The 26,252-nt window shown below is 34.7% G+C and overlaps 1 protein-coding gene across 7 annotated transcripts in view; it reads right to left on the bottom strand.

Annotated features, from left to right (window-relative positions):
- LOC111044266 (adenylate cyclase type 8) overlaps positions 1-26,252 on the bottom strand; it is a 510,898-nt gene that overhangs the window by 21,457 nt on the left and 463,189 nt on the right. For all 7 annotated transcript variants that reach the window (XR_005572740.1, XR_005572741.1, XM_039439656.1 and 4 more), the window contains 9 exons: positions 19,261-19,410; positions 15,473-15,609; positions 14,638-14,731; positions 13,858-14,020; positions 11,261-11,352; positions 8,832-9,041; positions 7,351-7,448; positions 5,519-5,720; positions 1,892-3,945 (listed from right to left, as the gene is read on the bottom strand). Coding sequence is in view for 5 of the 7 variants with exons in the window: in XM_039439656.1 (XP_039295590.1) it covers positions 1,892-3,945; positions 5,519-5,720; positions 7,351-7,448; positions 8,832-9,041; positions 11,261-11,352; positions 13,858-14,020; positions 14,638-14,731; positions 15,473-15,609; positions 19,261-19,410 (3,200 nt within the window). In the remaining 2 variants the exon portion in view is untranslated. The remainder of the gene's footprint in view (positions 1-1,891; positions 3,946-5,518; positions 5,721-7,350; positions 7,449-8,831; positions 9,042-11,260; positions 11,353-13,857; positions 14,021-14,637; positions 14,732-15,472; positions 15,610-19,260; positions 19,411-26,252) is intronic.

Here is a 26,252-nt window from a genome sequence, read left to right as displayed (position 1 = left end):
AAGCTGATTTTTTGTCAACTCAAGCCGATTACTGTCGAATACTGCCTATTATTACTGTTTTAGCCGGGTGAGAGTGTAAGAACGGCACAGTATGAAAGACTAACAGTGTCACATAGCTTCATGAAAAACAACTACTAGGACTTTCGGCTTGAGTTAACAGTGACATTTGAAACATAAACGCCTTATACCATGGGATATCTTCATATGCTACCTTTTATCAGTCGACACCGATTACTGTCGACTACTATTTATTATCACTGCTTTGGCCAGATGAGAGTGTAGACCAATAGAATTTTGGCCGGGAAGGAAGATATTGCATGGTATAACGCGTTTATGTTACAAATTTCAAGCTGATTTTTTGTCAACTCAAGCCGATTACTGTCGAATACTTCCTATTATTATACTGTTTTGTTGGGGTGAGAGTGTAAGAACGGCACATTATAAGAGACTACCAGCGTCACATAGCTTCACCAAAAAAACCTACTAGGACATTCGGCTTGAGTTAACAGTGAAATTTGAAACATAAACGCACTATACAATGGCATATCTTCTTATGCTTCCTTTTCTCCATGTTAATAGTGAGATTTCTTGTTCAATCATGCCGACTATTGTCTATTATTACTGTTGAAAGTGTAAATTCTATTATTACGGTGTAATGTGTAGAGTGTCTATTATTACGGGGTGAGAGTGTAAGAAAGGCACAGTATGAGAGACTTATGAGGGACTATGTAACAGCGTCACATAGCTTCACAAAAAACAAGGTCTATCAACTTGAGTTTACAATATTGAAATTTGGATTATGAACATCCTATACCATGGCATATCTTTTTATGCTATTTTTCCTCTATGATAATATATGACGAACTAACCCATTCGCACAGTTTCAAATCCAACACAAAAAACAAACTAAATCTAATCTAATCTTGGCGAACAAGAGTAGTCTTATACCAGTGCTTTTTTCACTTACAATCTATTGTTGAATTATTGTATTGTAATGCTAGACTTTTTTTTATCCTCTGTACATGTATTCATGAGTGTGAAATAAATTTGAATTTTGAATCTATAAAGTTACCCAAGAAAAAACAAGATCAAATCTCAAAAATGATTTAAAAAACAAGATAAAATCTCAAAAATGACTTCAAAAACAAGATCAAATCTCAAAATCTCAAATCTTATTCCAGTGTTTTTTTCACTTACAATCTATTGTTGAATTTTGGTTGGATTATTGTATTTGTCGTGCTAGACTCTATTTTGATTATCTTCATGTATTTATGAGTGTGAAGTAAATTTGAATTTGAAATCTAAAAAGTTACTTCAAAAACAATATCAATAAATTTCAGAAATTACTTAAAAAACAAGATCAAATCTCAAAAATAACTTTAAAAACAAGATCAAATTTCAAAAATGACTTCAAAAACAAGATTACATGTACATGTGATTAAATCTCAAAAATGACTTAAAAAACAAGATCAAATCTCAAAATCTCAAATCTTATGCCAGTGGTTTTTTTCACTTACAATCTATTGTTGTATTATTGTATTTGTCATGCTAGACTCTATTTTGATTTTCTGTACCTGTATTCATGAGTGTGAAATAAATTTGAATTTGGAATGTATAAAGTTACCAAAAAAACAAGATCAAATCTCAAAAATTACTTCAAAAACAAGATCAAATTTCAAAAATGACATCAAAAACAAGAAAAAATCTCAAGAATGACTGAAAATACAAGATCAAATCTCAAAAATGACTTCAAAAACAAGATCAAATCTCGAAAATGACTTCAAAAACAAGATCAAATCTTCAGAATGATGACTTCAAAAACAAGATCAAATCTCGAAAATGACTTCAAAAACAAGATCAAATCTCAAAAATAACTTCAAAAACTACTCACTTCTTATCGAAATGATCCTGCCAGAACACCTGAGGGTAGGCGAAGACTATCAGCATAAAATACGCCACAACCATCGCTATAGCGAACATAGTTTTTATCAGAAAATACAGTTTCAAGGTCGTTGCCAAAGCAACAAGACACAAAACCCACGTAAAAACTAGAAACTCTGGATGTACGCAGCACGGGTTATCTTCAGTCAACACGTATCGAGGATCGCTGATAATCTCGTCCGGTAAAATATTTTCTGACACGTTCGTAGTCCGTGCATTTCTCTGTCGTGCACTGTAAACACTTCCTACAAAATACATTGTTTTCAAATTTGTTTCGTCCGTTTTTGACGCACTGTTGTTGCTAACTTGTGGGAAACCATCAGTTTCCAATATTTCATTGTCTATGAAACTTGAATTTTCACTTTTGAGTTGGTTCAATTTGGTTATATTAGATTGTAACCTGTTTTCACCCGGATTTTGAGGTAGGTTATTGAGGTCCTCAGTTTTGAGATCTTTGTGGTTTATTTGGTGTGTTATAGCCTCCTCATTTTGGGTTTTGGGGCTGTGTGACCCATCCTCAATTTGTGTTTTAGGATTATTTGTTAAAGCTTCATTCAGTGATTTGGGATTATGCACCATTAGATCTCCATTTAGTGATCTAGGAACATGTGAGTTAATCTCACTCACTGTTTCTAGTGATCTAGGATTATGTTCCATTAGTTCTCCATTTAGTGATCTGGGATTATGTTCCATCAGATCTCCATTTAGTGATCTAGGATCATGTGAGTTAATACCACTCAATGTACCAAGTGATTTAGAATCATGTTCCGTAACATCTCCATTCAATAATCTAGGATCATGTGAGTTAATGCCACTCAATGTTTTACGTGATCTAGGATTATGTTCCATTAGATCCCCACTCAGTGATCTGGGATCAAGTGGGTTAACCTCACTTAATATTTCAATACTATGAGACATAACCTCAAGTTTTGGTCTAAGATTGTGTTCCAAATCCTCACTATCTCTTTTAGGATCATGTGACATATCCTCATTTCTTGTTCCAGTATCACGAGACATAACCTCACTTCTAGTTCCAGGATAACGACCTATACCCTCACTCAGGGATCTAGGATCATGTGACTTAACCTCACTTCTAGTTTCAGGATAACGTCCCAAACCCTCACTCATTAATTTAGGATCATGTACCTCAACCTCACTCACTCTTTCAAGATTATATGCTGCAGCCTCACTTGGTATTCTGAATTTATTCGAACCAACAACCCCGCGTTGAGTTATTTCAATACTATGTGATTTAACATCATTTTTCCTACCCTTATCAACTCCCTCCAACCTCAGATAATCCACCCCCAAGTATGTAGTAACATTTATCACATCTGCAACATACTTTTCATTTATTGCACTTCCCCCTTCTTCAAATTTAGTGTCATTTCTCAACTTTTTCCCCAAAAATTTCCCACTATTTTTCCCTCCAACACTTGAATTAGAACAATCAGATTTATTCTGATCAACTCCCCTAAAATTTATTTTACTCTCAGAAATATTCCTGCTCCCCCTAGAGTTTGTAGCATTACTTGGAATTGAGATCAAGCCACTTGAATAATTCCTAATAATATCCTCAAATTGTTTATTATTTTTGCCCAGAACAAAATGTAGTGATTTCCGGTTATTGAATTTTGATTTAGTAGTGTGTAGAAAATGACTCCTGGTACGAAAATGTCTTATCAAATCAGTCTTCAAAAATTTCAACTCTCTGTTGATATTCAAATGTGATTGTCTGCTATCATTTTTCGAGGATTTCTGTTTAGTTTTTGTCGTGTTTTCGTTGTTCTTGTAACGTCTCTTCCGTAGACTTCTGAACGTTGTATTTTGTGTAGAGATAAAGTTGGGAAGATTTGATTTCTTTGTTGTTTTATGGAGGATATCACTTGAATTGTTGCTGGTTGATTGTTGTAGTACTTCGATTGACCGCACAGAGCGCGCTAGTGTTCTGGTTTGTTCCTCGAATACATTGGGTTGGTGTCTGTGATCATCGGGAGAGAATACCTGAAACAAAATTGTCGAATTTTGAAACAAAATAGCAATCAAATCTCAAAAAAGCATAGTGAGGTTCACGTTATAATGGCAGTGGAGAAAGATAGGAGAACAACGTTGCCGATCCTCTACCTTCTATAGACGGTAGCTGATACAGGTTTATTGATGTGATATTAATTGTTTATTCCCGTTTAAAATAATCAATTATATTTTATTAAGCAAGAAATTATATTTTACAGTAATTTCATAATGAGTTTTCATAATTAAGATGAAATATTTTGTCGAATTATTATTAATTCTACTTTGTTAAAAGACGATCTGGCAAAAGAGCACAGCGAGAAAGAGATAGCGCTATCCACTTTGCTGAATGATAGACAAGGATAGCACTACCATTGCTTATCAAACACTGACATTGTAACGTGCAGGTAACCAGCGCTCTGCAAGGGTCTAATTATTGTAAACCTGACAAACTGGAAACTTGACCTACTGAAATCTTGAAGAATTTATAATAAAACTATGACCATCATCGGTGAATTAAGAATGTACGTGCAAAATTCCAAGTTAATCAGTTGAGTAGTTGAGACTGTTGATGCGTCATTCGTGAATTTCCTATCTACTACGTTTATAAGCAAATTCTTTCCTTTATTATATTATAGACTAACAGAAAATTCGTGCTCCGCAGGGTCTATTTTAAAACTTGACAAACTGGAAACTTGACATAATGAAATCTTGAAGAATTGGAAATAGGCCTATAACCACCCTCGGTTAATTAAGAATCTATACACAAAATTTCAAGTTAATCAGTTGAGTAGTTGAGACGTGATGATGCGTCATTCGTGAATTTCCTGTCCCGTACGTGTATAAGCAAATTCTTCCTTCTATTATATTATAGACTAGCAGGTGACCCGTGCTCAGCAAGGGTCTATTCTAAACTGGAAACTTGACAAACTGGAAACTTGACAAACTGGAAACTTGACCTACTGGATTTTTGAAGAATTTGAAATTAGCCTATAACCATCCTCAGTAAATTAAGAATCTTAAATGTAAAATTTCAAGTTAATTAGTGTTGTGTAGTTGAGACGTGATGATGCGTCATTCGTGAATTCCCTATCCGGTCATGTATAAGCCAATTCTTTCCTTTATTATATTATAGATTTATACCTGAATTGGTAATTCTATTATTGGAAATCTCCAATCTCCACGTGCAAATCTCCAGAGGAGTATGTATATCACATTACAAAGTCTACATGCCTGTTTGGACAAAAACGGACGCCATGTTTCAAATGTAGATTTCCGTACGTAATGAATGTTTTTTTCTCTCCAATTATCGAAATATACAAGGTATATACTAGAGGTATATACTAGGTATATACTAGAAAATAGCCTACATATTGAGTTTCTTTTAAAAATGAGTAGCTATTAACTGTTCGAAATCCTCCATATTTCATTGCCCAACTCTGTATTATTAGCCTACGAACCTGTAGGATCACAAAATGCTCTTTGTGTGTAATTGTTCCAACCGACCCTAGTTATTCAATCACATTATATATTCATACTGTACTGTATTTTCTATTGGAAAACTTACGAGAGTGAGTGTAGCCGATATACACATGAGTGTAATGAAGACGCAGATGAAGCCAGTTCTCCTCAGACGGTTCTGGACGAGGATGCTGGATATCTTCTGCAGAGGATCTGGAAGCTGATGGAATTCCTCGGCCATCACCAGGACTAGGGCTGAGCTCAGAACTAGGGTGGTACCCAGAAGGGAAGCTCCCACTAGGATTGACCTTCAACAGGAAAAGTGACAAAAGATTCATTCATTCGTACAAATTCATCCGTTTATTCATTTTCATTTACTCACAGGTAAATCAAGTAGGTCCATTCATTGAATTGAATCCATAAATTGAATCTTCATTTTAAAACTATTGTTTGTAATGTAAAGGATATCATTTCGTTATTATATCTAATTAAATAAATGTAGACCATGTATCTTGGTTTAAGTGCAGTAGCATATATTTTGTTTTTGGCAAATAAAATTCATTCATTCATTCATTCATTCATTCATTCATTCATTCATTCATTTGAGGCATTCATTCTTTTATCCACAAACGTGTGGATCATTCATTTGAGGCAGATCTTAGGTTGAATAGGCTGTTGACAGTGTAATTTTTTGAAGGGGAATGACATTGAATGTGGACTTTAATTCGAATAAAACAAGATGTGACTCTAACAAATTACCGATTTCATTCAATCAGAACCAGGGTCGTAACAAGGAGGAAGGTTCCTACCAGGTTTGACCTTCAACAGAGAGAGAACAAAATATTCATTCATTTGTTCGAATGATACTGAATGTAGACTTTTAAAGACTTCAATTTGAATGAAACACAGAGGCGAGGCGTCCGGTCATCTCTGGATTCGCCGATGACTAGACAGAAATTGATATGTAATGTGTATATTATTTTATTGAAAATATTTAAAATAAATACAAAAAATGGTGAAGAAACCAAAAGAGAAACTTTTTTTTTGCGAGCGCGCCAAGCTTGAATAAAGTAAACTACTGTTCAATACGTTCAATGTGATTCTCAAAAATATGCGATTCCAGTAATGCTATTAAGCACTGGTTACCACCACTCTTCTGCATAATCACTCTCCCTCTCCCCGTTAACGATAGTAGAGTAAACGGTCAAAGACATCGCTATTTTCTGCGATTCCACTGTTTCGCGCCAGTGTTGCAAACCGTACGATAATCATTTTGTTTGCAATTTGTTATTGATAATAATTATAATAATACTTATTTTTTCTATGTTTGGTTTTGAAGCATCTAAATTTAAAAATCTACTTTGTGAAAATAATTAAGAACTGAAAATTCAGTGAAGTGAACAACTACAAGACTTAATCTATTACTGACTAAAACCTTATCTGAATTTGCAAGAGGAATAGCACAAGGTTACCTTATTTTTTCTCTCCCTGTCATTTTTGATGATGTACTTGTTGTATGAATCAATAAAGAATTTCATTTCAATTTTTTCAATTAATTCGAGGGCCAGTTTGAGATTTAGCCAAGCTCTAGACTTTTCAACTCTAGGATTTTGAATAGTAAGTCTTTTCTTATACTAGATGTCATCTTGCTCTATAAATAATTGTCCAAAATGAAACATTATATTTAAAGTAGGGGAGAGGGTGCAGCTTTCATTCAAACTTTCAACTGAATTGTTCATGAAGATGACTGAGCCAAAAAGTCACGCCTCGCCCCTGATGAAACAAGTTGTGGCTTCAACAAAATATCCGTTTACAGATTTTATTTAGTCAGAGCTAGGGCTGTTTCTAATAAGGGTGAAGGTTTCTACCAGGATTGACCTACAACAAAAAATGTCAAAAGATTCATTTGAGTGAATGAGATATTTATAATTAACTCACCTTGGCAATATCACAGATTGAATTCCAACGATGAAAATCCATATGATGAAACAGCAGAGCATGTTGGATTTGAACATGTCCTCTCGTAGCATACAAAACTGAAATTAAAATACCATAATCATTATTCTGATTCGAACTGTAATCTGATGAACATTAAATATCTTTTCCCTATGATCTTACTCTCTTGTAAATTTACATTCTACAACAAATTAAACAGGTATTATACTATATCTCCAAAGCTTCCTTGGTAAATTGGTTCGTTTCCTAATCTAATTGAATAATACCACAGAGAAACAATAGCTTACGTTAGAAATTCCCGTCAAATTAAAATATATTTTTAAGCATTCAGGATCAATTCAACACCCAGTAAATATTATCATAGAGAAACAATAGCATGAATAGATATCCCATGGTATTGGGTGTTTATGTCGCAACTTTTACTGTTATCTCAAGCTGATAGTCCACGTAGTTCTTTCCTGTGAAGCTTTATGACGCTGGTAGTTTCTCATATTGTGCCGTTTATACACTCTTACCAGGTCAAAACAGTAAAAATCGACAGTAATCGGCTTGAGATAACAGTAAAAGTTGCGACATAAACGCCCTATACCATGGGATATCTACTTATATGCTATTGTTTCTCTATGATAATATTCTCCTATTCGTTCCGAATATTTGCAATCAGCCTATCGATATCTGTGAGTTGTGAGATGTTACAAAGTTGTAAAAAGTTAATTCGTACGACTTTTGCTGGTGAGGAGTCCCTTGCGGCAAGGTCCCATATATATGAATATATCATTCAAGCCGTCAATGGGCCTCACGACAGTCATACTTCAGCCGGGACCCACGATCAATGTGCGCTTCCACAGTTGTGAAGCACAGTGTCTGAACCACATAAGGCTAGGTGCACACCAGTTAGTCAAGATAAAACAAGACATGATCAGACACGATTAGTCACAATACTTCACATGGTTGCTTGTGACGGCAACACACACTGATTAGTCATTGCAATTAGACATGTCTTCATAAGCAACTATGTGAAGTATCGTGACTAATCATGCCTAGTCTTGTCTTGACTAACCGGTGTACGCCCAGCCTAAAGGTGCATACAGATATACGCGCCGCGAACATGAGCAATTCACTTTTAATCAGCTGACTATATCTGTATTTTTACAGAAACGGTAAGATACAGATATGGAAAGCTTGGCATCAGCTGATCTAAAGTGAATTGCTCATGTTCAGCAATTGCCAAGACACGATCAGCTGATGCCAAGCTTTTCATATCTGTATCTCACCGTTTCTGTAAAAATACAGATATAGTCAGCTGATTAAATTAAAGTGAATTGCTCATGTTCGCGGCGCGTAAATCTGTACGCATCTTTAGAGTTACGCGTATTATAAAGTGTCTCGTCATAAAAAACAACATCAATTTCACAGCTCGAATGTTAATTTCTTGAAATTATCCTGAATAATTAATTACTTACTTTATCCTCGATGTCACCCTGCTTGAACCTCAGAGTCCAGGGGTTGATGTTGTCTTTGCGCATGCGCTGATTACTGTCCACTTCTATGCTGTGGTCCATGATGACGTCAACCTCTTCCGAGGTGCTCATTGGTGGATTCTGTCCGCTGCTGATCTGTGCCTGGTCAGTGTTTGGCACATCGCTTGCTTCCATGTCTTGGCCGCTTGATATCTGCAATTATTTCAGTAGATAATCATTTTAGTACCCTCAAAAACAATAATAATTTCAATAGTAATACATCCGAATGAGAAAACACTTCACTTCTATGGGCTACTATTGAACAAATTAATAATAGTTATTTGTGCAACTAGTGCGCAAAGTGACAGTTTGCTGCACCGAAAGAAACGTTTTTTGGAATGGTTTCTTGAGTGCAGCAGAGGAACTTTGCGCACGTATTTCACATTAAGTTTTTCCTACAGTTACCATTGAATATGAAAAGTAAGTAATTATGGGTAAAATTGCCTGAAATGCATCAAATGTTTTTCTGTGTAATTTTATTATTGATAAAAACCTTAATCCTAAAATCCTAAAGTCCTCGTTGTCCTTGGTTATAAAATATAATGAATAATAATTAGCGCTTTGTGCTTGGTTGCACCTCTGCTCACTATAGCAGCCACAGCAGTCACTGTTACCAACTTCATTTTGATTTTGCTGCACTGTTGCTCCATATAACCTACTAAGTATTTTGCGTTGCCATGTTGCAAATCTGGAGTGCAGAAAAATTTTTGCCGCACTAGAGCGGAAAAGTGATTCTTTGCGTTCTGTAATCAGTGCAGCAATGGCCACTTTTCAACGTAACTGTAGGAAAAAACAATATAAAATCTTGTAGTACCCTTTATTATTTTAAAAACTTTAAAATGGTTTAACAACTAAACTTTCATTTTAAACTTGAAAATGACCTAAATTAGGGTCGAAACTAGTTGTTGAACTATTTTAAAGTTTTTTAAAAAATAAAGGGTACTATAAGATTTCATACTGTTTCTATTAGCCGAATAAGATAATTTGACATGCAATGGATGCTCATAGCCAATAGCCTATTCTCAAGCAGCCTCCTTACAGGGACAATAATAGCTTCCACTATAGCTGTCTTGGGAGCGCGGAATTAGAAATCTCCAGGACTCAATTGTACATGACATTCCCAATTCCGTGTTCCCGTAGCAGCTAGAGGGAGCCATAGTAAATAAATAATCTATTTATCCAAATGAGAAGATATGCTATCTATCACCTGAGTAGATAATCTATCCATCTGCAGTGAGGTCCACGTTTTAAGGGCAGTGTTTCATTGGCAATGGTATCGCTATCCTTGTCTATCATTCAACAAAGCGGATAGCGCTATCTCTTTCTCGCTTTGCTCTGTTGCCAGGTTGTCTTTTAACAATGTAGAATTGATAATTAATTAACAACATATCTCATCTTGATTGTGAAAATTCATTATTAAATAATTAAAAAATATTATTTCTTGCTTAATAAAATATAATTGAATATTTTAAACGAGAATGAGCTGTTCGATAAACCTGTATCAGCTACCGTCTATAAAAGGCATTGACATGACAGGATCGGCAACGTTCGTCTCCCATCTTTCTCCACTGCCATTATAACGTGGACCTCACTATACCGGAGTAGATGATTTATCAATTTAGTTCTAGTGGAAACTAATTTTTCCCCACACTGCACAGAAAGCAGCTGTTTCCAGTCCCCACATAGATCTGAAAGACATTGTTTGCAGACGACTCTCGTCTGACGTCAGAACAGGTTCCTTTCCGGCCTGGACCGGAAAGAGTCCCTTTCCAGCCGCTAACATGGAACTAAGAAAGGTGATCAAAAAACTTTTCATTATTTGTGTTCATTATTCAATAATTGAAACATTAATAATAATATCATCTTATTGTCATTTGAAAGAATAAAAAAGTATAAACTCAACCTCCCACATAATTGAACATCATCTTTTAGGTTATTTAGACGAATCACAATGAAAAATAAAAATACTTTGACAATTTCCTGAAATTCAGATTACCTCAGATTTGCTAGAGCTATCACCTTCCACTTCTGCTTTTGGAAGTGCTTAGTAAACAACTATATTGTTTATTTTTGTGTGTGGCGAAAAATAGCGTTCGCACCACGGACAAAAATGTTTTTCCACCTCTCAATCTTTTCTAGTCCTCGGCCTACGGCCTCGGACTTGAAAACCGATTTCGAGACGGAAAAATCTCATTTTCTGCTCTAGGTGCGTAATATACTATTACCCTTGTGGGAACTTCAAGATTTAAACTATCAATAGTTTAAAAAAAAATCTCGGAAAAATCTCATTTTCTGCTCTAGGTGCGAAATATACTATTATCCTTGTGGGAACTTCAAGATTTAAACTATCAATAGTTGTACTGTACTCTTACATTTTCAAACGGTATCTCAGGCGTCCACTCATCTATGAAGCCAAGTGTGTGGTTGCCGTGATTCCCATTGCTATCTGTATGCTTTGTTCTTCCTGAAAGGAACAAAGGGAGAAAGTAGAATAAAGTGAGATATTATTAAATGATATCTTAATAATAATTTCAAATTTTGAAATGTACTAGCCTGTCATTGGAGAAAGCAGCTCTATCCTTCTGCATCACCGTTCCCTTATCAAATCGTTTATAGTCCATGGAAAGGTAAAATGATCTTCCAGAAAAACCAATATCAATCACGGAAATTTGTTATTAAAAAGACAATAATCATATTATCTTGAATAATTTATATTATTTGACATGAACTGATCATTATGAACAAGAATCAAAAATTAATATCAGATCAGATATACCGGTATGACTTGAATCAAAGCCATCTACAGTACTAGGCCAGGGGTCTCCAACCTTTTTATCCAAGGGCCACATTGTTAATGCTTGGGAGGCTTAGAGTGTCAATAACAATGATGTACCTACGTGGAATTTGACTTGTGGCGACACACACGACGGGAGATTTGGAGGGTGTAAAATTATTATATTTCCATTAAAATAATATGAGGAGTTTGAAGTAGGTTTAACTAAATCACAGGAAGGAACAAATCAATTCATTTCATTTCAGTACAAAGTCCAATTTATTGAATGTAAAAAGGTCATAAGAAAACTCGACAATGCATGAATTTAGAAATTTAAACAAAATAATAATAACTTCTTTTAATAGTAATAAGACAACTTGATAATGCGCGCCTAGGGAGGCTATTTTGGTCTAGTCTCAGTTATATTCAGGGGGACACGTTCGCGTGCATGACAGTCCGTGCAGACCATTTTATAATATCTCGCAATAATAAATAATATTTTCTATGAAAATAATAAATAATATTTTCTAATGATTAATTGCTGCTTGTTAACAGCTAATTTTACACTTATTCAGAAATGGAGTGGCTAGTAAGAGAAGAGCACTGAACTCACAGTTGTTGTCAAAAATGTATATAAATATTATTTTTAAAAATCTTTTGCAATAACTCTCGGCGGGCCGGACAAAATCTATCAGCGGGCCGGATATGGCCCGCGGGCCGTAGGTTGGAGAGCCCTGTACTAGGCTATAAAAGGTAGTCAAAAAATAAATTTGACAACTATGCCCTCCTATCATTCTCACTGACTTCATAACTTGAATCTTACTATATTGGGAGCGGAATAGTACAAGGAGTATCCTTAGTTTTTCTCTCCCAGTCTGTGCTTCCTTGTAAAAAAGATGAATGGCAGAAATTACTATGGTGAAATCTCATGTAAATTCCTTCAGTCACTCTAGGAAAGCAAATAGCATAATATACGATGCTATCTCAAACTTATTCATCATTCTCAGGCTCAGTTGCACAAATGCCTGTTGAATTTTAACCGTGATTGAACTCTACAAAAACCAATGAGAGAAGACTTCTCTTCAATGGAGCCTTCTGGAGGTTCTCGTTGTATTAATTAATTTATTTATTGGATAGAGTAAACAATACAGTAGTCGGAAAAGAAAAAACAGCCTATTGCCCTAAACTTCATAAACTTTCTTATTTTGTCTTATATTGTCGAAATATTATATTGGTTATGTCCATTTCAATTTATAAACTAAATTGATAACTCTTCGGCTCGATTACGTAAGATATTCTTACTTAGAGAATACGTAAGATATTCTCTATTACAGGTGATTCTCCAAGGAAAGATTTTTGGAAAGAGGGGCCCAGGTAGAAGAAGAATTTCTTGGCTAAACAACATCCGATCCTGGTGTGGAAAAAGTTCCATAGAAATATTTCGTATTGCCGTGGATAAAGTGAAAATCGTCATGTTGATCGCCCACGTTCGTAGCGGACAGGCACAATAAGAAGAAGAAGGCTCGATTGCACAAAGACCTGTTGAATTTTAACCGTGATTAAATTCCACGAGAACCAATCGGAGAAGACTCCTGTTCAAAGAAGCCTTCCATGATAGGTTCTCGTGCCATTTGATCATGATTGAAAGTTAACATCTTTTTGAGCAACCGAGGCTTAATATTTTTCTGGATTAATTTTCACGGTTGAAGTTAACCACAGTAAGGTCAATATCAATATTATTTTATATTATTCTGGGTAGTTGATTTCATTTTATTTTCTTGTGATACGTGTTTGATTAACCTTTGATTTGTTACGTTATTGAATTTTATGCAATAAAGAATTGAATTATTTTATTTATCTCAATATTATTTAGTATTCCATACTGTGAACTTTTCTAGATAATGTTTTCCGGTTAAATTTAACCGCGGTTATCTCTGACCTGCAATTACAGTTGAAGTTAACCACAGTTAGGTCTATATCAATATTATTTTATATTATTCTGGGTAGTTAATTTCATTTTATTTTCTTGTGATAAGTGTTTGATTAACCTTTGATTTGTTATGTTATTAAATTTTGGCAATAAAGAATTGAATTAAAATGAATTATTTTATCTATCTTAATATTATTTAGTATTTCATACTGTGAATTTTTCTAGATAATATTTTCCGGTTAAATTTAACCGCTGTTAACTCTGACCTGCAATGTTGTTGAGCGGAGGCGAGTTGGTGTGATCGTTGATTAAATTTGACCGATGCTCTTCTTCTGACCAGAGCCGTGGACGGGACGTCTTGTGCTGAAGGCGCCTCCTCGGTTTCGACGGCTCTTTTTGACTGATCAAAAACGTCTCCACTTCGTGCTCCTGGTGAAACAATTAACGAAATATAAGAATAGATTATGAGAATCTAACTGGGCACAAGAGAACATTTTTGATAAAAACTCATCAATTTACCGTTATAGGTCATGATTTATCGCTTATTGGGTCTTAATTGTGTGATATAACTGCAAAGTGATGAAAATTCATTATTTGTAAGAAATTATTCCATCTATATTTCTTTTTCAATACACTTTTTCAACTCAAACCGATATAAATTCCTAGTAGTTGTTTTTTGTGAAGCTATGTGACGCTGATAGTCTCTCATATTGTGCAGTCCTTACACTCACACCCCAACAACACAGTTATAATAGACAGTAGTCGACAGTAATGGACTCAAAGAATATTGTGTTGTGTGAAAAAGAAAGTTGTGAAAACGGAAATAAACAGAAGTTTATAAATAGACAAAAGTTTAAAAAGTAAGTTGGGTGAATCTTATTTCAAAATATAAGGTATCCTGTCAATTATCCTGGCATTGTCAGTCAACAATGAATCGGCTTGAGATATATTATGTGATCGTCAAAATTATTCGGAACATGAACAATTTATACCAAGGGATATTATAATCTTATGCTATCTTTTCTTCAAATTCTCCGCTAACTTACTTTCAAATAACTGTCTCTTGTATCTCCATGACCAGGTTCCACCTCGTAAGCTCCATCCAAGCATTGTAAAGTTGCTTTGGATATGTGGACTCTCCTGAAGTAACAAAGAAATAGCCTTCATTCAAACCAAATCGCATCTCACAAAAAACATAATAATTATGTTGATTAAATTATATTTCTACAAAATATAATCATCATATTTCTATAAAGTATAATATTTCAATATTGTTATTGTTAAAAATGATCAAGCAACGTTGAGGATCTAGAGGAGGATAGCGCTATCTGCTTTGTTGGATGATAGACAAGAATATCAGCACAAATATGTTAATCGAATACTGCCATTTTCACTTTTTGTGTAGTTGAGAAGTTGATATTGTGGTAATTATTCATATTAAATGAGAAAGACTAAGAAATTCTCAAAAAAACACAGATTTATTGATAGTTAGACCGGTTTCGGTTATTATACCATTGTCAATCTGTGATAAACTCTTTGTCAACCTCTTTACTCTAAACTCTTTTTCATTCAACTGCCATTAAAATGTGGACCTGAGCTCATAATCTATGATATAATTGAACTTCCCACAGAGAGTATAGAGTTATATACATTGTAGGGCTATGTTTGGAATGTGAAAAGAATAGCATATCAATACATTGCTTGTTTACCGCTTGTACACATCTGCATGAAAAAATATAACTGCAGTAGAAATTGTTATTTTCCAAACAGTCAATCTACTATTTCTTATTAGGTGGTAGAATTTTCTTATCAGTATATCTCAGTATCTAATAGTATATATTTTCCAAATACATTTATTTTATATTTTTGAGTGTTCCTTACCCAGGAATTCCGCCAGACTCTAGATGATTGGCTAGAGTGACGTCATAAGACCAGACATCAAACTGCCATTTCCTCAGTCCAAGGACTCCGCATAGAACCGACCCGGAGTGAATGCCTATCCTCATATTTAAGTCTACCTGCGAAAATCAATCACAATTATATCAGTATTTATTCATTCAGTTAGTTAGTTATTCATTAAATCATTCGGTCACCCATTTATTTAACGCTTGATTGTTAATTAAATGTTGGGGCATATAATGTTTCTCATAAGATTGTACTAATTTTACTATTGTTATATTCTATTTCCTTTTCCAATAGAATATAATCATTAAACAAAAATTCAAATTATGAATGCAATATCTCTGTTATTTTCATCAATGAAATCTTGTAATTCATTCATTCAAGCTTGATCACTACCTCCGTAAACAACTCTATAGTGCATTCTGGTGACGTCAGCACAAGTAGGGTCCTACACCAATAAGAAAACTAGCTGATATAGATGAGCTGAAATCAACGCATTTTCCTTGGTGTAGGAGCCTACCTGTGCTGACGTCACCAGAATGCACTATGGCTTTGTTTACGGAGGTAGTGGCTGGATAGGATACCCACATATTAGTAAAAGAGTCAGAGACCGGCTCAATGTAAATATAATTCTCATGAGTTTTAATGGGACTATTCCCACTGAGCACGACCGAGCGAGTATGAATAGTCCTATTAGAACTTATAGAAGACAAAATTTCACTAAACCGGACACGGGTTCTGATACTGAAACACGTGTATGAGAACCCAGAATTTATTTATAGTAACTTATTCAATGAAGATTAATGTAAGAGCCGAGTAATTTATATAGTAAATTCATCTATAGAGATTTATTCATTGAATAATATGAGAATCCACAATCCATATTTCATCCATTTAAATTAATTTATCTAATGAAGATTGATTTATGGTAAATTTGTGTATAGTAATTTATTCATTGGAGATTAATGTAAGAACTCAGCAGTCTACTCCGTCTCACTCTGTCGACCAATCACAAGCGAGTTCACTTCCCCTCATCACCTGCTCAGTACTAGGCCACGCCCACAACAAACTCTCATTGGCTGAAGCTTTCTCCTCGTCATTGAAACGTCTTTCCATTGAACGCCATGTAGTATTTATAAATGAGCACAAAGCAATGTTATTTAAAAGAGCACTTTATTTTATATGTTGTCGAGTCATTCTAGAACACACACACGCACCACGCCAGTGGTCATCATCATCATCTGACAGTGTCATCAACCTCTCAATACAACATCTCCCTCCTTAAAGGGTATCACAAAATTATACAAACATATAAACTTAATTCTACATTATTACAAAGTTCAATTTTCAAACATATAGCCTAATTCTAATTCTACTTATTACAAAGTTCAATTTTCAAACATCTAGCCTAATCCTAATTCTACATATTACAACGTTCAATTTTCAAACATATAGCCTAATCCTTTCAACTTCATCACTATATTCTGGTTTTTATAACTTCAGAATTGGAATAAATTGTATTCCGTAGCTTACACTTATGAGGCAGGGGCTAGACCAAACTAGCGAAAGCCTGTTCTGATTAATATTAATAGAGCCTTGAGCAAAGATTGATAGGGACCAAGTGCCGGTTGCACGAAAGCCGGTTGAATTTTAATCGTGGTTAATACCACGAGAACCAATCAGAGAAGCCGTCTATTCAAAAAAGCCTTTTCAGATTGGTTCTCGTGAAATTAATTACGGTTACAATTCAACCAGCTTTTGTGCGACCGGTACTGAATTTTGATGAAGCCTTGTAACTTATCAGAAAGATACGTTACTTCCTAACTATGTTCAATTAAGATAAGAGGAAGAGTAATAGCTTTTGCTGATGATACGTGTATACTATTTGAAGGAAACACCTGGGAGGAAGTTTTTAATCTGGCACAGGAAGAATTGATCAAAGTCGATAAATGGTTAAGAGAAAATTTGCTTACAGTAAATGCAACAAAAACGAAATTTTTAGCCTTTTCTCTGACAGAACGGACGAGACCACCGGATTCTTCAATAATCCTGCATCACTGTGGAAGCACCAACAACCCGTGTGATTGCCCTTCAATTCAACAAGTCAATGAAATAAAATATTTAGGAACAATAGTGGACAACAAATTCAAATGGGACAAGCACATTAATCTATCAATTACCCGGATCAGGAAGCTTCTCTACAAATTCTATCAACTCCGTAAAATCCTCAACTATGAGACATTAAAAACTGTTTATTTTTCTTTAGTGCAATCAATTTTAAGATACGTCATAATTATCTGGGGAGCTACGAATTTTACACATGTTGAACCTCTCTATAAACTTCAAAAACGAATACTAAAAATAATAGGCTTCAAGGAGAATCAATTCCCCACGAACATTCTTTTCAAGGACAGTAAAGTACTGAGTGTAAGACAACTCTACATCCAGGCTATCATCACGCGAATGAGGAGAAACAACGAACACATAAGACTGGCAGATCATAACCATCAAACAAGGCAGAGAAACACGTATTCAATAGTACCAAGGATGAACACTACATTTGGGCAAAGAAACTACACATATTTGGGACCAAAAATTTATAATTCAATACCAAGTTACATTAGGGAAGAATTCAATAGACACAGGTTCAAGAAAAGTTTATTTTCCTGGTTGGTTGATATTGGAGTGGAAAATTGTGAAAGTTTAGTTAGACTGTAAATATTGAAACTATTTATTCTTCATTCCACTCTTTACTGTTTTTCATTTTTCTAAAAATAACCTTTCTTATTATTATCCTTAATAGAACATTAATATTTATTTACTAATTCCATAATTTTGTATTGTTTGTATTATACATTTTTACTAATTTTATTATAAAAAACTTTAATCCCATATCAGTGAATGAAGTTTGTAAATAGTAATTATTACACGCAATATGCAACTAATTACTTATACCCCAACACATATAATATATAGTGGGGTGTATATTTATTCATTGAAATTATCATTTATTCATTGTTGAAACACCGCTGATTTATGTAGTTATATTACAATACTATATTATCAATATTCTAATGTTGCATTCAATCTTCATTGTAATTAATAAGTTTTCATAATAGCCTATGTGAAATTTGCTGCATAATTGGCTGTTGTACTGTAATTTATTGTAGATTCGTGTATGAACCAGAATGTATTGTAACTTACTTGAATAAATAAAATTTGAATTTGAATTTGAACTATAGGAAAATGATTGAACCAATAGAAACTTACATTGTGTTTATCTCAGACATATTCCATTGTTGTGATCATATAACACAAATACTTGTTATGTATCTGATATTCAATACACGAATATTTTCAACCAATAAAAAAGGTGAATTACATCCTAACATGGAGAGTATGATTGAATTTATTAGGAACTCACATTGAGTTTATCCCGGACATATTTTTTATTCCAATGATCATACAGCACAAATACCTCATATAAAGTCAAAGCATTTTTAACACAAAAAATGGTTGATTTACATTCTAAGTTGGTAAATTATTGGAATAAAAGGGACTTACATTGAGTTCATCCCCGACAATTTTATTGCAATGATGATATTATATCACAAATGAGCCACAAACTCAAGTTCTGTCGTAAATTTGACAAACTCTTCAAATAAGGATGATATAAATACCTCATATAGTATAAGCATTTCCAAAACTCAAAAAATGTTTGATTTGCATTCTAAGTTGATGGATTATTGAAATGAATAGGAACTTACATTGAGTTTGTCGCGGACATCTTGTATAGCGGTGATCATGTGGAGTCCCATTTCGACACAGCAGTGCGCATGATCAGCTCTGGGTTTGGGGAGACCCGACACACAGTAATAGCAGTCACCCAGCAGTTTTATGCGCAGACAGTGGTTCTCCTAAACAAAATCACAATTATTTATTTATTTTTAAATATTCATCCAATGAGACTTTATACAGAGAAATGATGCTCAAGGAAACAAGAATTAGAGCCACAAGAAGGAGAAGGTGACCAAGGAGTAGGTGGTTGATTAATTGATTGATTGGGTACTTTTTTATGTAGATTACAATATATACTGGCTCATACACTTATATACAATAGCTTATTATACAGCAAAATTATAGATGAATTTACAAAATATAAACTAAGAAAATAATTATTGAGCTGTATATGATATGGAATAAAGCAATTTGTAATAACTATAAGATAAAATAGATAATATTGTTATGCATCTACATAAATTGGTGGAGCTTTGGACATATCAATGTCCATTCTTCGGAAAGAATATTCGAAGTATCCTCCCCACTAACTCTCTACCGAAGAGAGTTTCCGGCGGCTAGAACATGTGGAGAGAGATCTGTGAGGGTTGGTGATTAGGGGATGGAAGAAAGTAGCTGGTGATAGAGACAGATTCAACGTTGCGAAGGTAGAAGAGGATAGCGCTATCTGCTCTGTAGAATGATAGACAAGGATAGCAACACCAATGGAGACACCAATCAGATAATGCAATTAAAACGTAGACCTCACAACAGTGAATAAGTTTGGATCACATCTACAACATTATCCTATAGTGAGGTCCACGTTATAATGGCAGTGAAGGAAGATAGCAGAACAACGTTGCCGATCATCTGACTGGTCAATGCCTTCTATAGACGGTAGCTGATACAGGTTTATTGATGTAATATTAACTGTTCATTCTCGTTTAAAATAATCAATTATATTGTATCAAGCAAGACATTATATTCTTCATAATGAATTTCCATGAATAAGATAGAATCTTCCCTTGATTGATAATTTGAAATTTGAAATTTGAAATTTGAAATTTTGAAAATTTGAAAATTTGAAATTTTGAAATTTTGAAATTTTGAAATTTTGAAATTTTGAAATTTTGAAATTTTGAAATTTTGAAATTTTGAAATTTGAAATTTATTTGCCAAAAAATTCATACATTACAAAAATTTGAAATAGACAAGTCTAACAGAAATACAATATCTTGAACTAAGAGATAACACAGAATAGAACTTGACTAATCATGAAAACCCAAGATAAAAGTAGAATTTTTTAGGCGCCACCAGCAAAAGAAAAAACATCTTGCCCGCTGGTGGGAGTATTTATATAAATAAATAAATAAAAACAAAAACTTGAAAAAAGTAGATCAACTAAAAAGAATAAACGAGTAAATACATAGATAGCTTAAAACGAATGAAAAACAAAATTAAATGAGATAAAAAGACAAATCAAATTGACACTACCACCATTCCGCTCCCAGTGAAAAAAAAAACCTCATCAATCCAAGTATCAATCATTCTATCTCGGACTTTTAATTCAAAATCAAATGGTAAATCGACAGTAATCGGCTTGAGATAACAGTAAAAGTTGCGACATAAACGCCCTATACCATGGGATATCTTATGCTATTGTTTCTCCATGATAAAACCCGGTCAAAACAATGAAAATCGACAACAATCGACAGTAATAGGCTTGAGATAACAATTAAAGTTGCGAAATAAACGCCCTATACCATGGGATATCTACTTACGCTAATGTTTCTCTATGGTACAAGTTCTTGAGAAATATCTTCAAAGCCATAATCAATTATTGTGAAGGATCAGAAAGAATATTTAAAAATCTGGTGTGGCGCACTCACACAACTTTCCTTGCCGTTATGAAAATTGATCACCTGACGCTAGTGTTCCCGCGCATCACAAGTCTACTATTCAAAGATTTGAGCCAGCTGGTGACAGGGCAATAACGCTGGAGACACACATGAGGTCTGCTATCTCTTCATAGTGAATGATTTAATCGAATCAACAATAATTTGCAATTGAATAATCACATTTTCTCGAATTTAAAGCCTATTTTCAATTTTAGGTGAAAATGTTACTGAACATTAATTGTAGAGATTTTCATGCTCAATCTACTCCACTTGATTTTTTTGTTTCGATTGTATCTGAAGCCTGATAATTGGGAATCTATCTGCATTGCTGGGGCGGAGCTCCTGAAATTTTTACAGATATGGGACTTGTGGCAATTGATAGTGCTTATCGATTACTATTTTAGGTATGAATTTGATCAAAATCGTCGGAGCCGTTTCCGAGAAAATCACGAAAAACCCTGTTTTTGACAACATTTTCGCCATTATAGCCGCCATCTTGAATCGCATTTGATCGAAATTGTTCGTGTCGGATCCTTATAGTGAAAGGACCTTAAGTTCCAAATTTCAAGTCATTCCGTTAATTGGGAGATGAGATATAGTGTACACAGACGCACATACACTCATACACACACACACACACACACACACACACACACATACAGACCAATACCCAAAAACCAGTTTTTCTGGACTCAGGGGACCTTGAAACGTATAGAAATTTAGAAATTGGGGTATCTTAATTTTTTTCGGAAAGCAATACTTTCCTTACCTATGGTAATAGGACAAGGAAAGTAAAAAAGAAAAATATTGAGTGAGAAAACATAAATTGAAGAGGATAAGAAAATGAAGTTAATGATCAGAAAATCCTATCTGAGTCAAGATGTCTCCATACCCTATCAAGCTTTCAGTAACACACTATAATCAGATTCACTTAATCTTGTCAGTATTCTTTATGGAATAGCATCAACGCTCCCAATTTAACCAATGTTGACAAGAGTTTATTTCACCACCTTAGGTGGTCTACAAGACCTGTCATTATTATTTCAAAGTTAAAGGTCAAATAGCGAATATGACAGGTTTTAGCAGATTATATAGAGAGAGTGAGAGTGAGAGATACGGAGTGTGAAAGAGAGCAAGAAAGAGTAAAGAGTGTGAGAGAGAGCGTGAGAGAGTGGGAGGAAAAGTGTGAGAGAGATTGTGTGAGATAGAGAGAAAGAGAGAGCGAGTCAGAACGAGAGAAAGAGAGAAAGAGAGAGTGAAGAATGTGAGAGAAAGTGAGAGTGAGAGTGAGAGAGAGAGAGATACAGAGTGTTAGAGAGAGCAAGAGTGAGAGAGAAAGTGAAAGAGAGAGTGATGAGTGACAGAAAGTGAAAGATGGAGTAAAGAGTGTGAGAGAGATTGAGATAGAGATTGAGAGAGCGAGACAGATTGATTGATTAAGTACTTTATTTATGGAGATTACAATATATACTGGCTTATACACTTATATACAATAGCTTACAATACAGCAAAATTATAGATGAATTTACATATTATAGACTAAGAAAATAATTATTGAAAGTATATGATTTGAAAAAGTAATTTGTAATATAATAACTATGGATAATTATATTGTTATGCATCTACATATATTGGCGGAGCTTTGGACATATCAATGTCCATTCTTCGGAAAGAATATTAAAAATATCCTCCCCACTAACTCTCTACCAAAGACAGAGAGAAAGAGAGAGTGAAGAATGTGAAATGAAGTAAGAGTGAGAGTGAGAGAGAGATACAGAGTGTTAGAGAGAGCAAGACTGAGAGAGAAAGTGAAAGAGAGAGTGATGAGTGAGAGAAAGTGAAAGATAGAGTAAAGAGTGTGAGAGAGAGTGAGATAGAGATTGAGAGAGCGAGACAGAGCGAGAGAGAGTGAGAAAAAGAGAGTAAAGAGTGTAAGAGAGAGAGAAACAGAGTGTTAGAGAAAGCGAGAGTGAAAGAAAGAGTAAAGAGAGTGAGAGAGAATGAGATAGAGATACAGAGTGTGAGAGAGCGAGAGAGAGCGATAACAGGGGTGCCCACAGCATGTTTTGATGTCGCAACTTGCGACATGAGGCTGAATTTTGGGGGGATTTTTGGAAAAAACTAGGGAAAATGGGGGATTTTTCAATATACAGTTCTTAAGTACCTAAATGGATACCAAATTTTGAGAATTTTGTGGGGGGGAATTTTTCGACATGGACCATTGGGGGGATGGGCCCCCCTGAGCGAGAATATAATAGAATGACAGCCTTTATTTTATACCTAGGAGGGCGAAGTTAGGGCGCAGTCGACCCTCTCTTACACCTAAACCTCAACGAGACTGAGAGAGCGAGAGATAATGAGAAAGAGAGAGCAAGATATAGTGAGAAAGAGAGAGTAAAAAGTGTGAGAGAGAAAAAGAGAGTGATAAGTGTGAGTGAGAGAGATATACAGAGTGTTGGAAGAAGTGAGAGTAAGGGAGGGACAGTGAAAGTGTGTGAGAGAGAGAGATACAGAGTGTGAGAGAGCGAGACAGAGCGAGAATATAATAGAATGACAGCCTTTATTTTATACCTAGGAGGGCGAAGTAAGGGCGCAGTCGACCCTCTCTTACAACTAAACCTTAAGGAGAGTGAGAGAGCGAGAGATAATGAGAAAGAGAGAGTAAAAGGTGTGAGAGAGAAAGAGAGAGTGATAAGTGTGAGTGAGAGAGATATACAAAGTGTTAGAAGAAGTGAGAGTAAGTGAGGGACAGTGAAAGTGTGAGAGAGAGAGAGATACAGAGTGTTAGAGAGAGCAAGAGTGAGAGAGAGATACAAAGTGTGAGAGAGAGGGAGTGATTGAGTAAGAAGGAGAGAGTGAATGAGAAAAAAGTGAGAGAGAATTAGAGAAGGGTCGCTCTGAGAACATACCCTCTGCAGACATATCGAGTTAGCCTAATGGAGTTAGAGTTTAAGAGCCAGCACCCTGTCTTAACACAGCAATTCCATTAAAACATCAGATGTTAACATCAATTTTGATCTCATGCTATAATCCCCACCTCGCGATTAGCTTGCAAAGTGAAAACATCGCTTGAATTTCCCAGGAGAGCTTTTCATTCTCATAAATGCAAGGGAAATTCTCACCTGTGATACAATGATCTGTGAATATCTGGGTTAACTTTAGAGAGCTATTTGTTTGTTGAATGTTGAATTCAAGAATACTGGTATGTCTTTTTTTACAGTTTTATTCGTCTCTTGAGGGTAAGGATTCCACACAACCGGGTATTCTATGAATATTATAATCATTTTTACCTTCATCAATTAATAGATATAATCTATATACAGAGTGATTCATAATGATGGTAAAATATTTCAATACGTGATAGTGGAGGTAAAAATAAGAAAAAAAGTTCATATAAACACATATCCATAAACGCTTCATTAGCGAGCTATACAGGGTGAAAGATTTCGCCCGGAATTCAGTTCCTCTGGTGATATACACCGATGCTGAATTGTTTGGCGACTAGTTTTTGAGAAACTTATGCTGGATTCATATGGAAAATATCTGAATAATTGAATAAAACTAGTCTGGAAGCTGTAGTGTGAGTAGTTTTTGAGAAAAAAGTTGAAGTATGCAAAAAATCTAAGTAGAAAAACACAGACTTCTACGTTTGATGCCCAATAACTTTCTTTAATGACCAGTAAACAAATAATTCCTCGCAATAAAAATTGTAGAGTATTTAATTCTGAAAAGAATGATGTAAGCTGTGTGAACTAAATTTAAATAAAAGTTGGATAAAATGTATTCTTATGTAGTACATTACACCACAAAAATTTGCTGTTTTATTAGGAGAGAACTCATAAGTTGTAGCTGATTGCAAATAAAAATTCGGTTTTTTATGAAAAGTTTTTTTTTATATGAACTTTTTTCTTATTTTTACCTCTACTATCACGTATTAAATTATTCAACCATAATTATGAATCACTCTGTATATAAAAGAGAATGGCACTCACTCACTGACTGACTGACTGACTGACTCACTCACTCGCAGAACTAAAAATCTACCGGACCAAAAACGTTCGAATTGGTAGGTATGTTCAGTTGGCCCTTTAGAGGCGCACTAAGAACGGATTTAAAAAGATTTCCAAAGATACGCCCAAAATCTGCGTTTTTCCATCGTTTTTTAGCGTTTTCTGAGCTTTATCGAGAACAAATGAGCAGAAATTGTTCAAATTTAGTACAGAAGATCAGCTAGGGTGAAATAATGTTGTATTGGAAGGAATTTGCAATAACGTCAAAGATACGCCCATTATTAGCGTTTTTCCAGCGCTTTTCTTGCTTTTTCTCAGATTTATCGAGAACAAATGAACAGAAAATGTTCAAATTTACTACAGAAGCTCAGCTGGGGTGTAATAATGTTGTGTTAGAAGGAATTTGAAATAACGCCAAAGATACACCCAAAATATATAGTTTTTGCGTTTTCTCAGTTATTTCATCAAGTAATAGACAACAAAATTTCAATTTTGGTACAGGGGTTTAGGTAGGGTCTAAAAATTTTGTGATGAGGTGACATTAATATATCATCAAAGATACACACAAAATCAGTGTTTTTCCAACGTTTTTCACAGCTTTTCTGCGTTTTCTCAGTACTTTGACTTTCTGATGGAATGAAGTATGCTCAGATGAAAAATGCAGGCTAGCGAACCGAGCCCGCTGAACTCATTTTTGGACGATCCAGTCGGGGGTCCAAGGGGCGGAGCCCCCTTGCTAGACGAATGTGGCAAGCGAAGCGAGCCTGACGGCTAGTTCATTATAGATATCAGTAATTTCATCATTAAATCGGTAGAGTTAATTTGGGAAATACAATTTCTCTCCGAAGAAGAAAACAACCAATCATATCAACAACCAATCATAACCCATAACAAAATCGTTCTGTGAATCTTCCTTTTTCAACTTCAGATACAGTTGTTGGTAAGATGTAGTTGAATTTATCCATAATGAAACACTGGGATGTTGTCTAGGAGTATCACGTATTTATTGAAGAATTACATACATGTAATAAATATTAATTACATACATGTAATTGGAAAATTACAAACATGTTT

Source organism: Nilaparvata lugens, chromosome 13, assembly GCF_014356525.2.
Source record: "Nilaparvata lugens isolate BPH chromosome 13, ASM1435652v1, whole genome shotgun sequence".
In the NCBI taxonomy this organism is placed as follows: Eukaryota; Metazoa; Arthropoda; class Insecta; order Hemiptera; family Delphacidae; genus Nilaparvata; species Nilaparvata lugens.
This window is presented reverse-complemented; position numbering and strand designations above follow the sequence as displayed.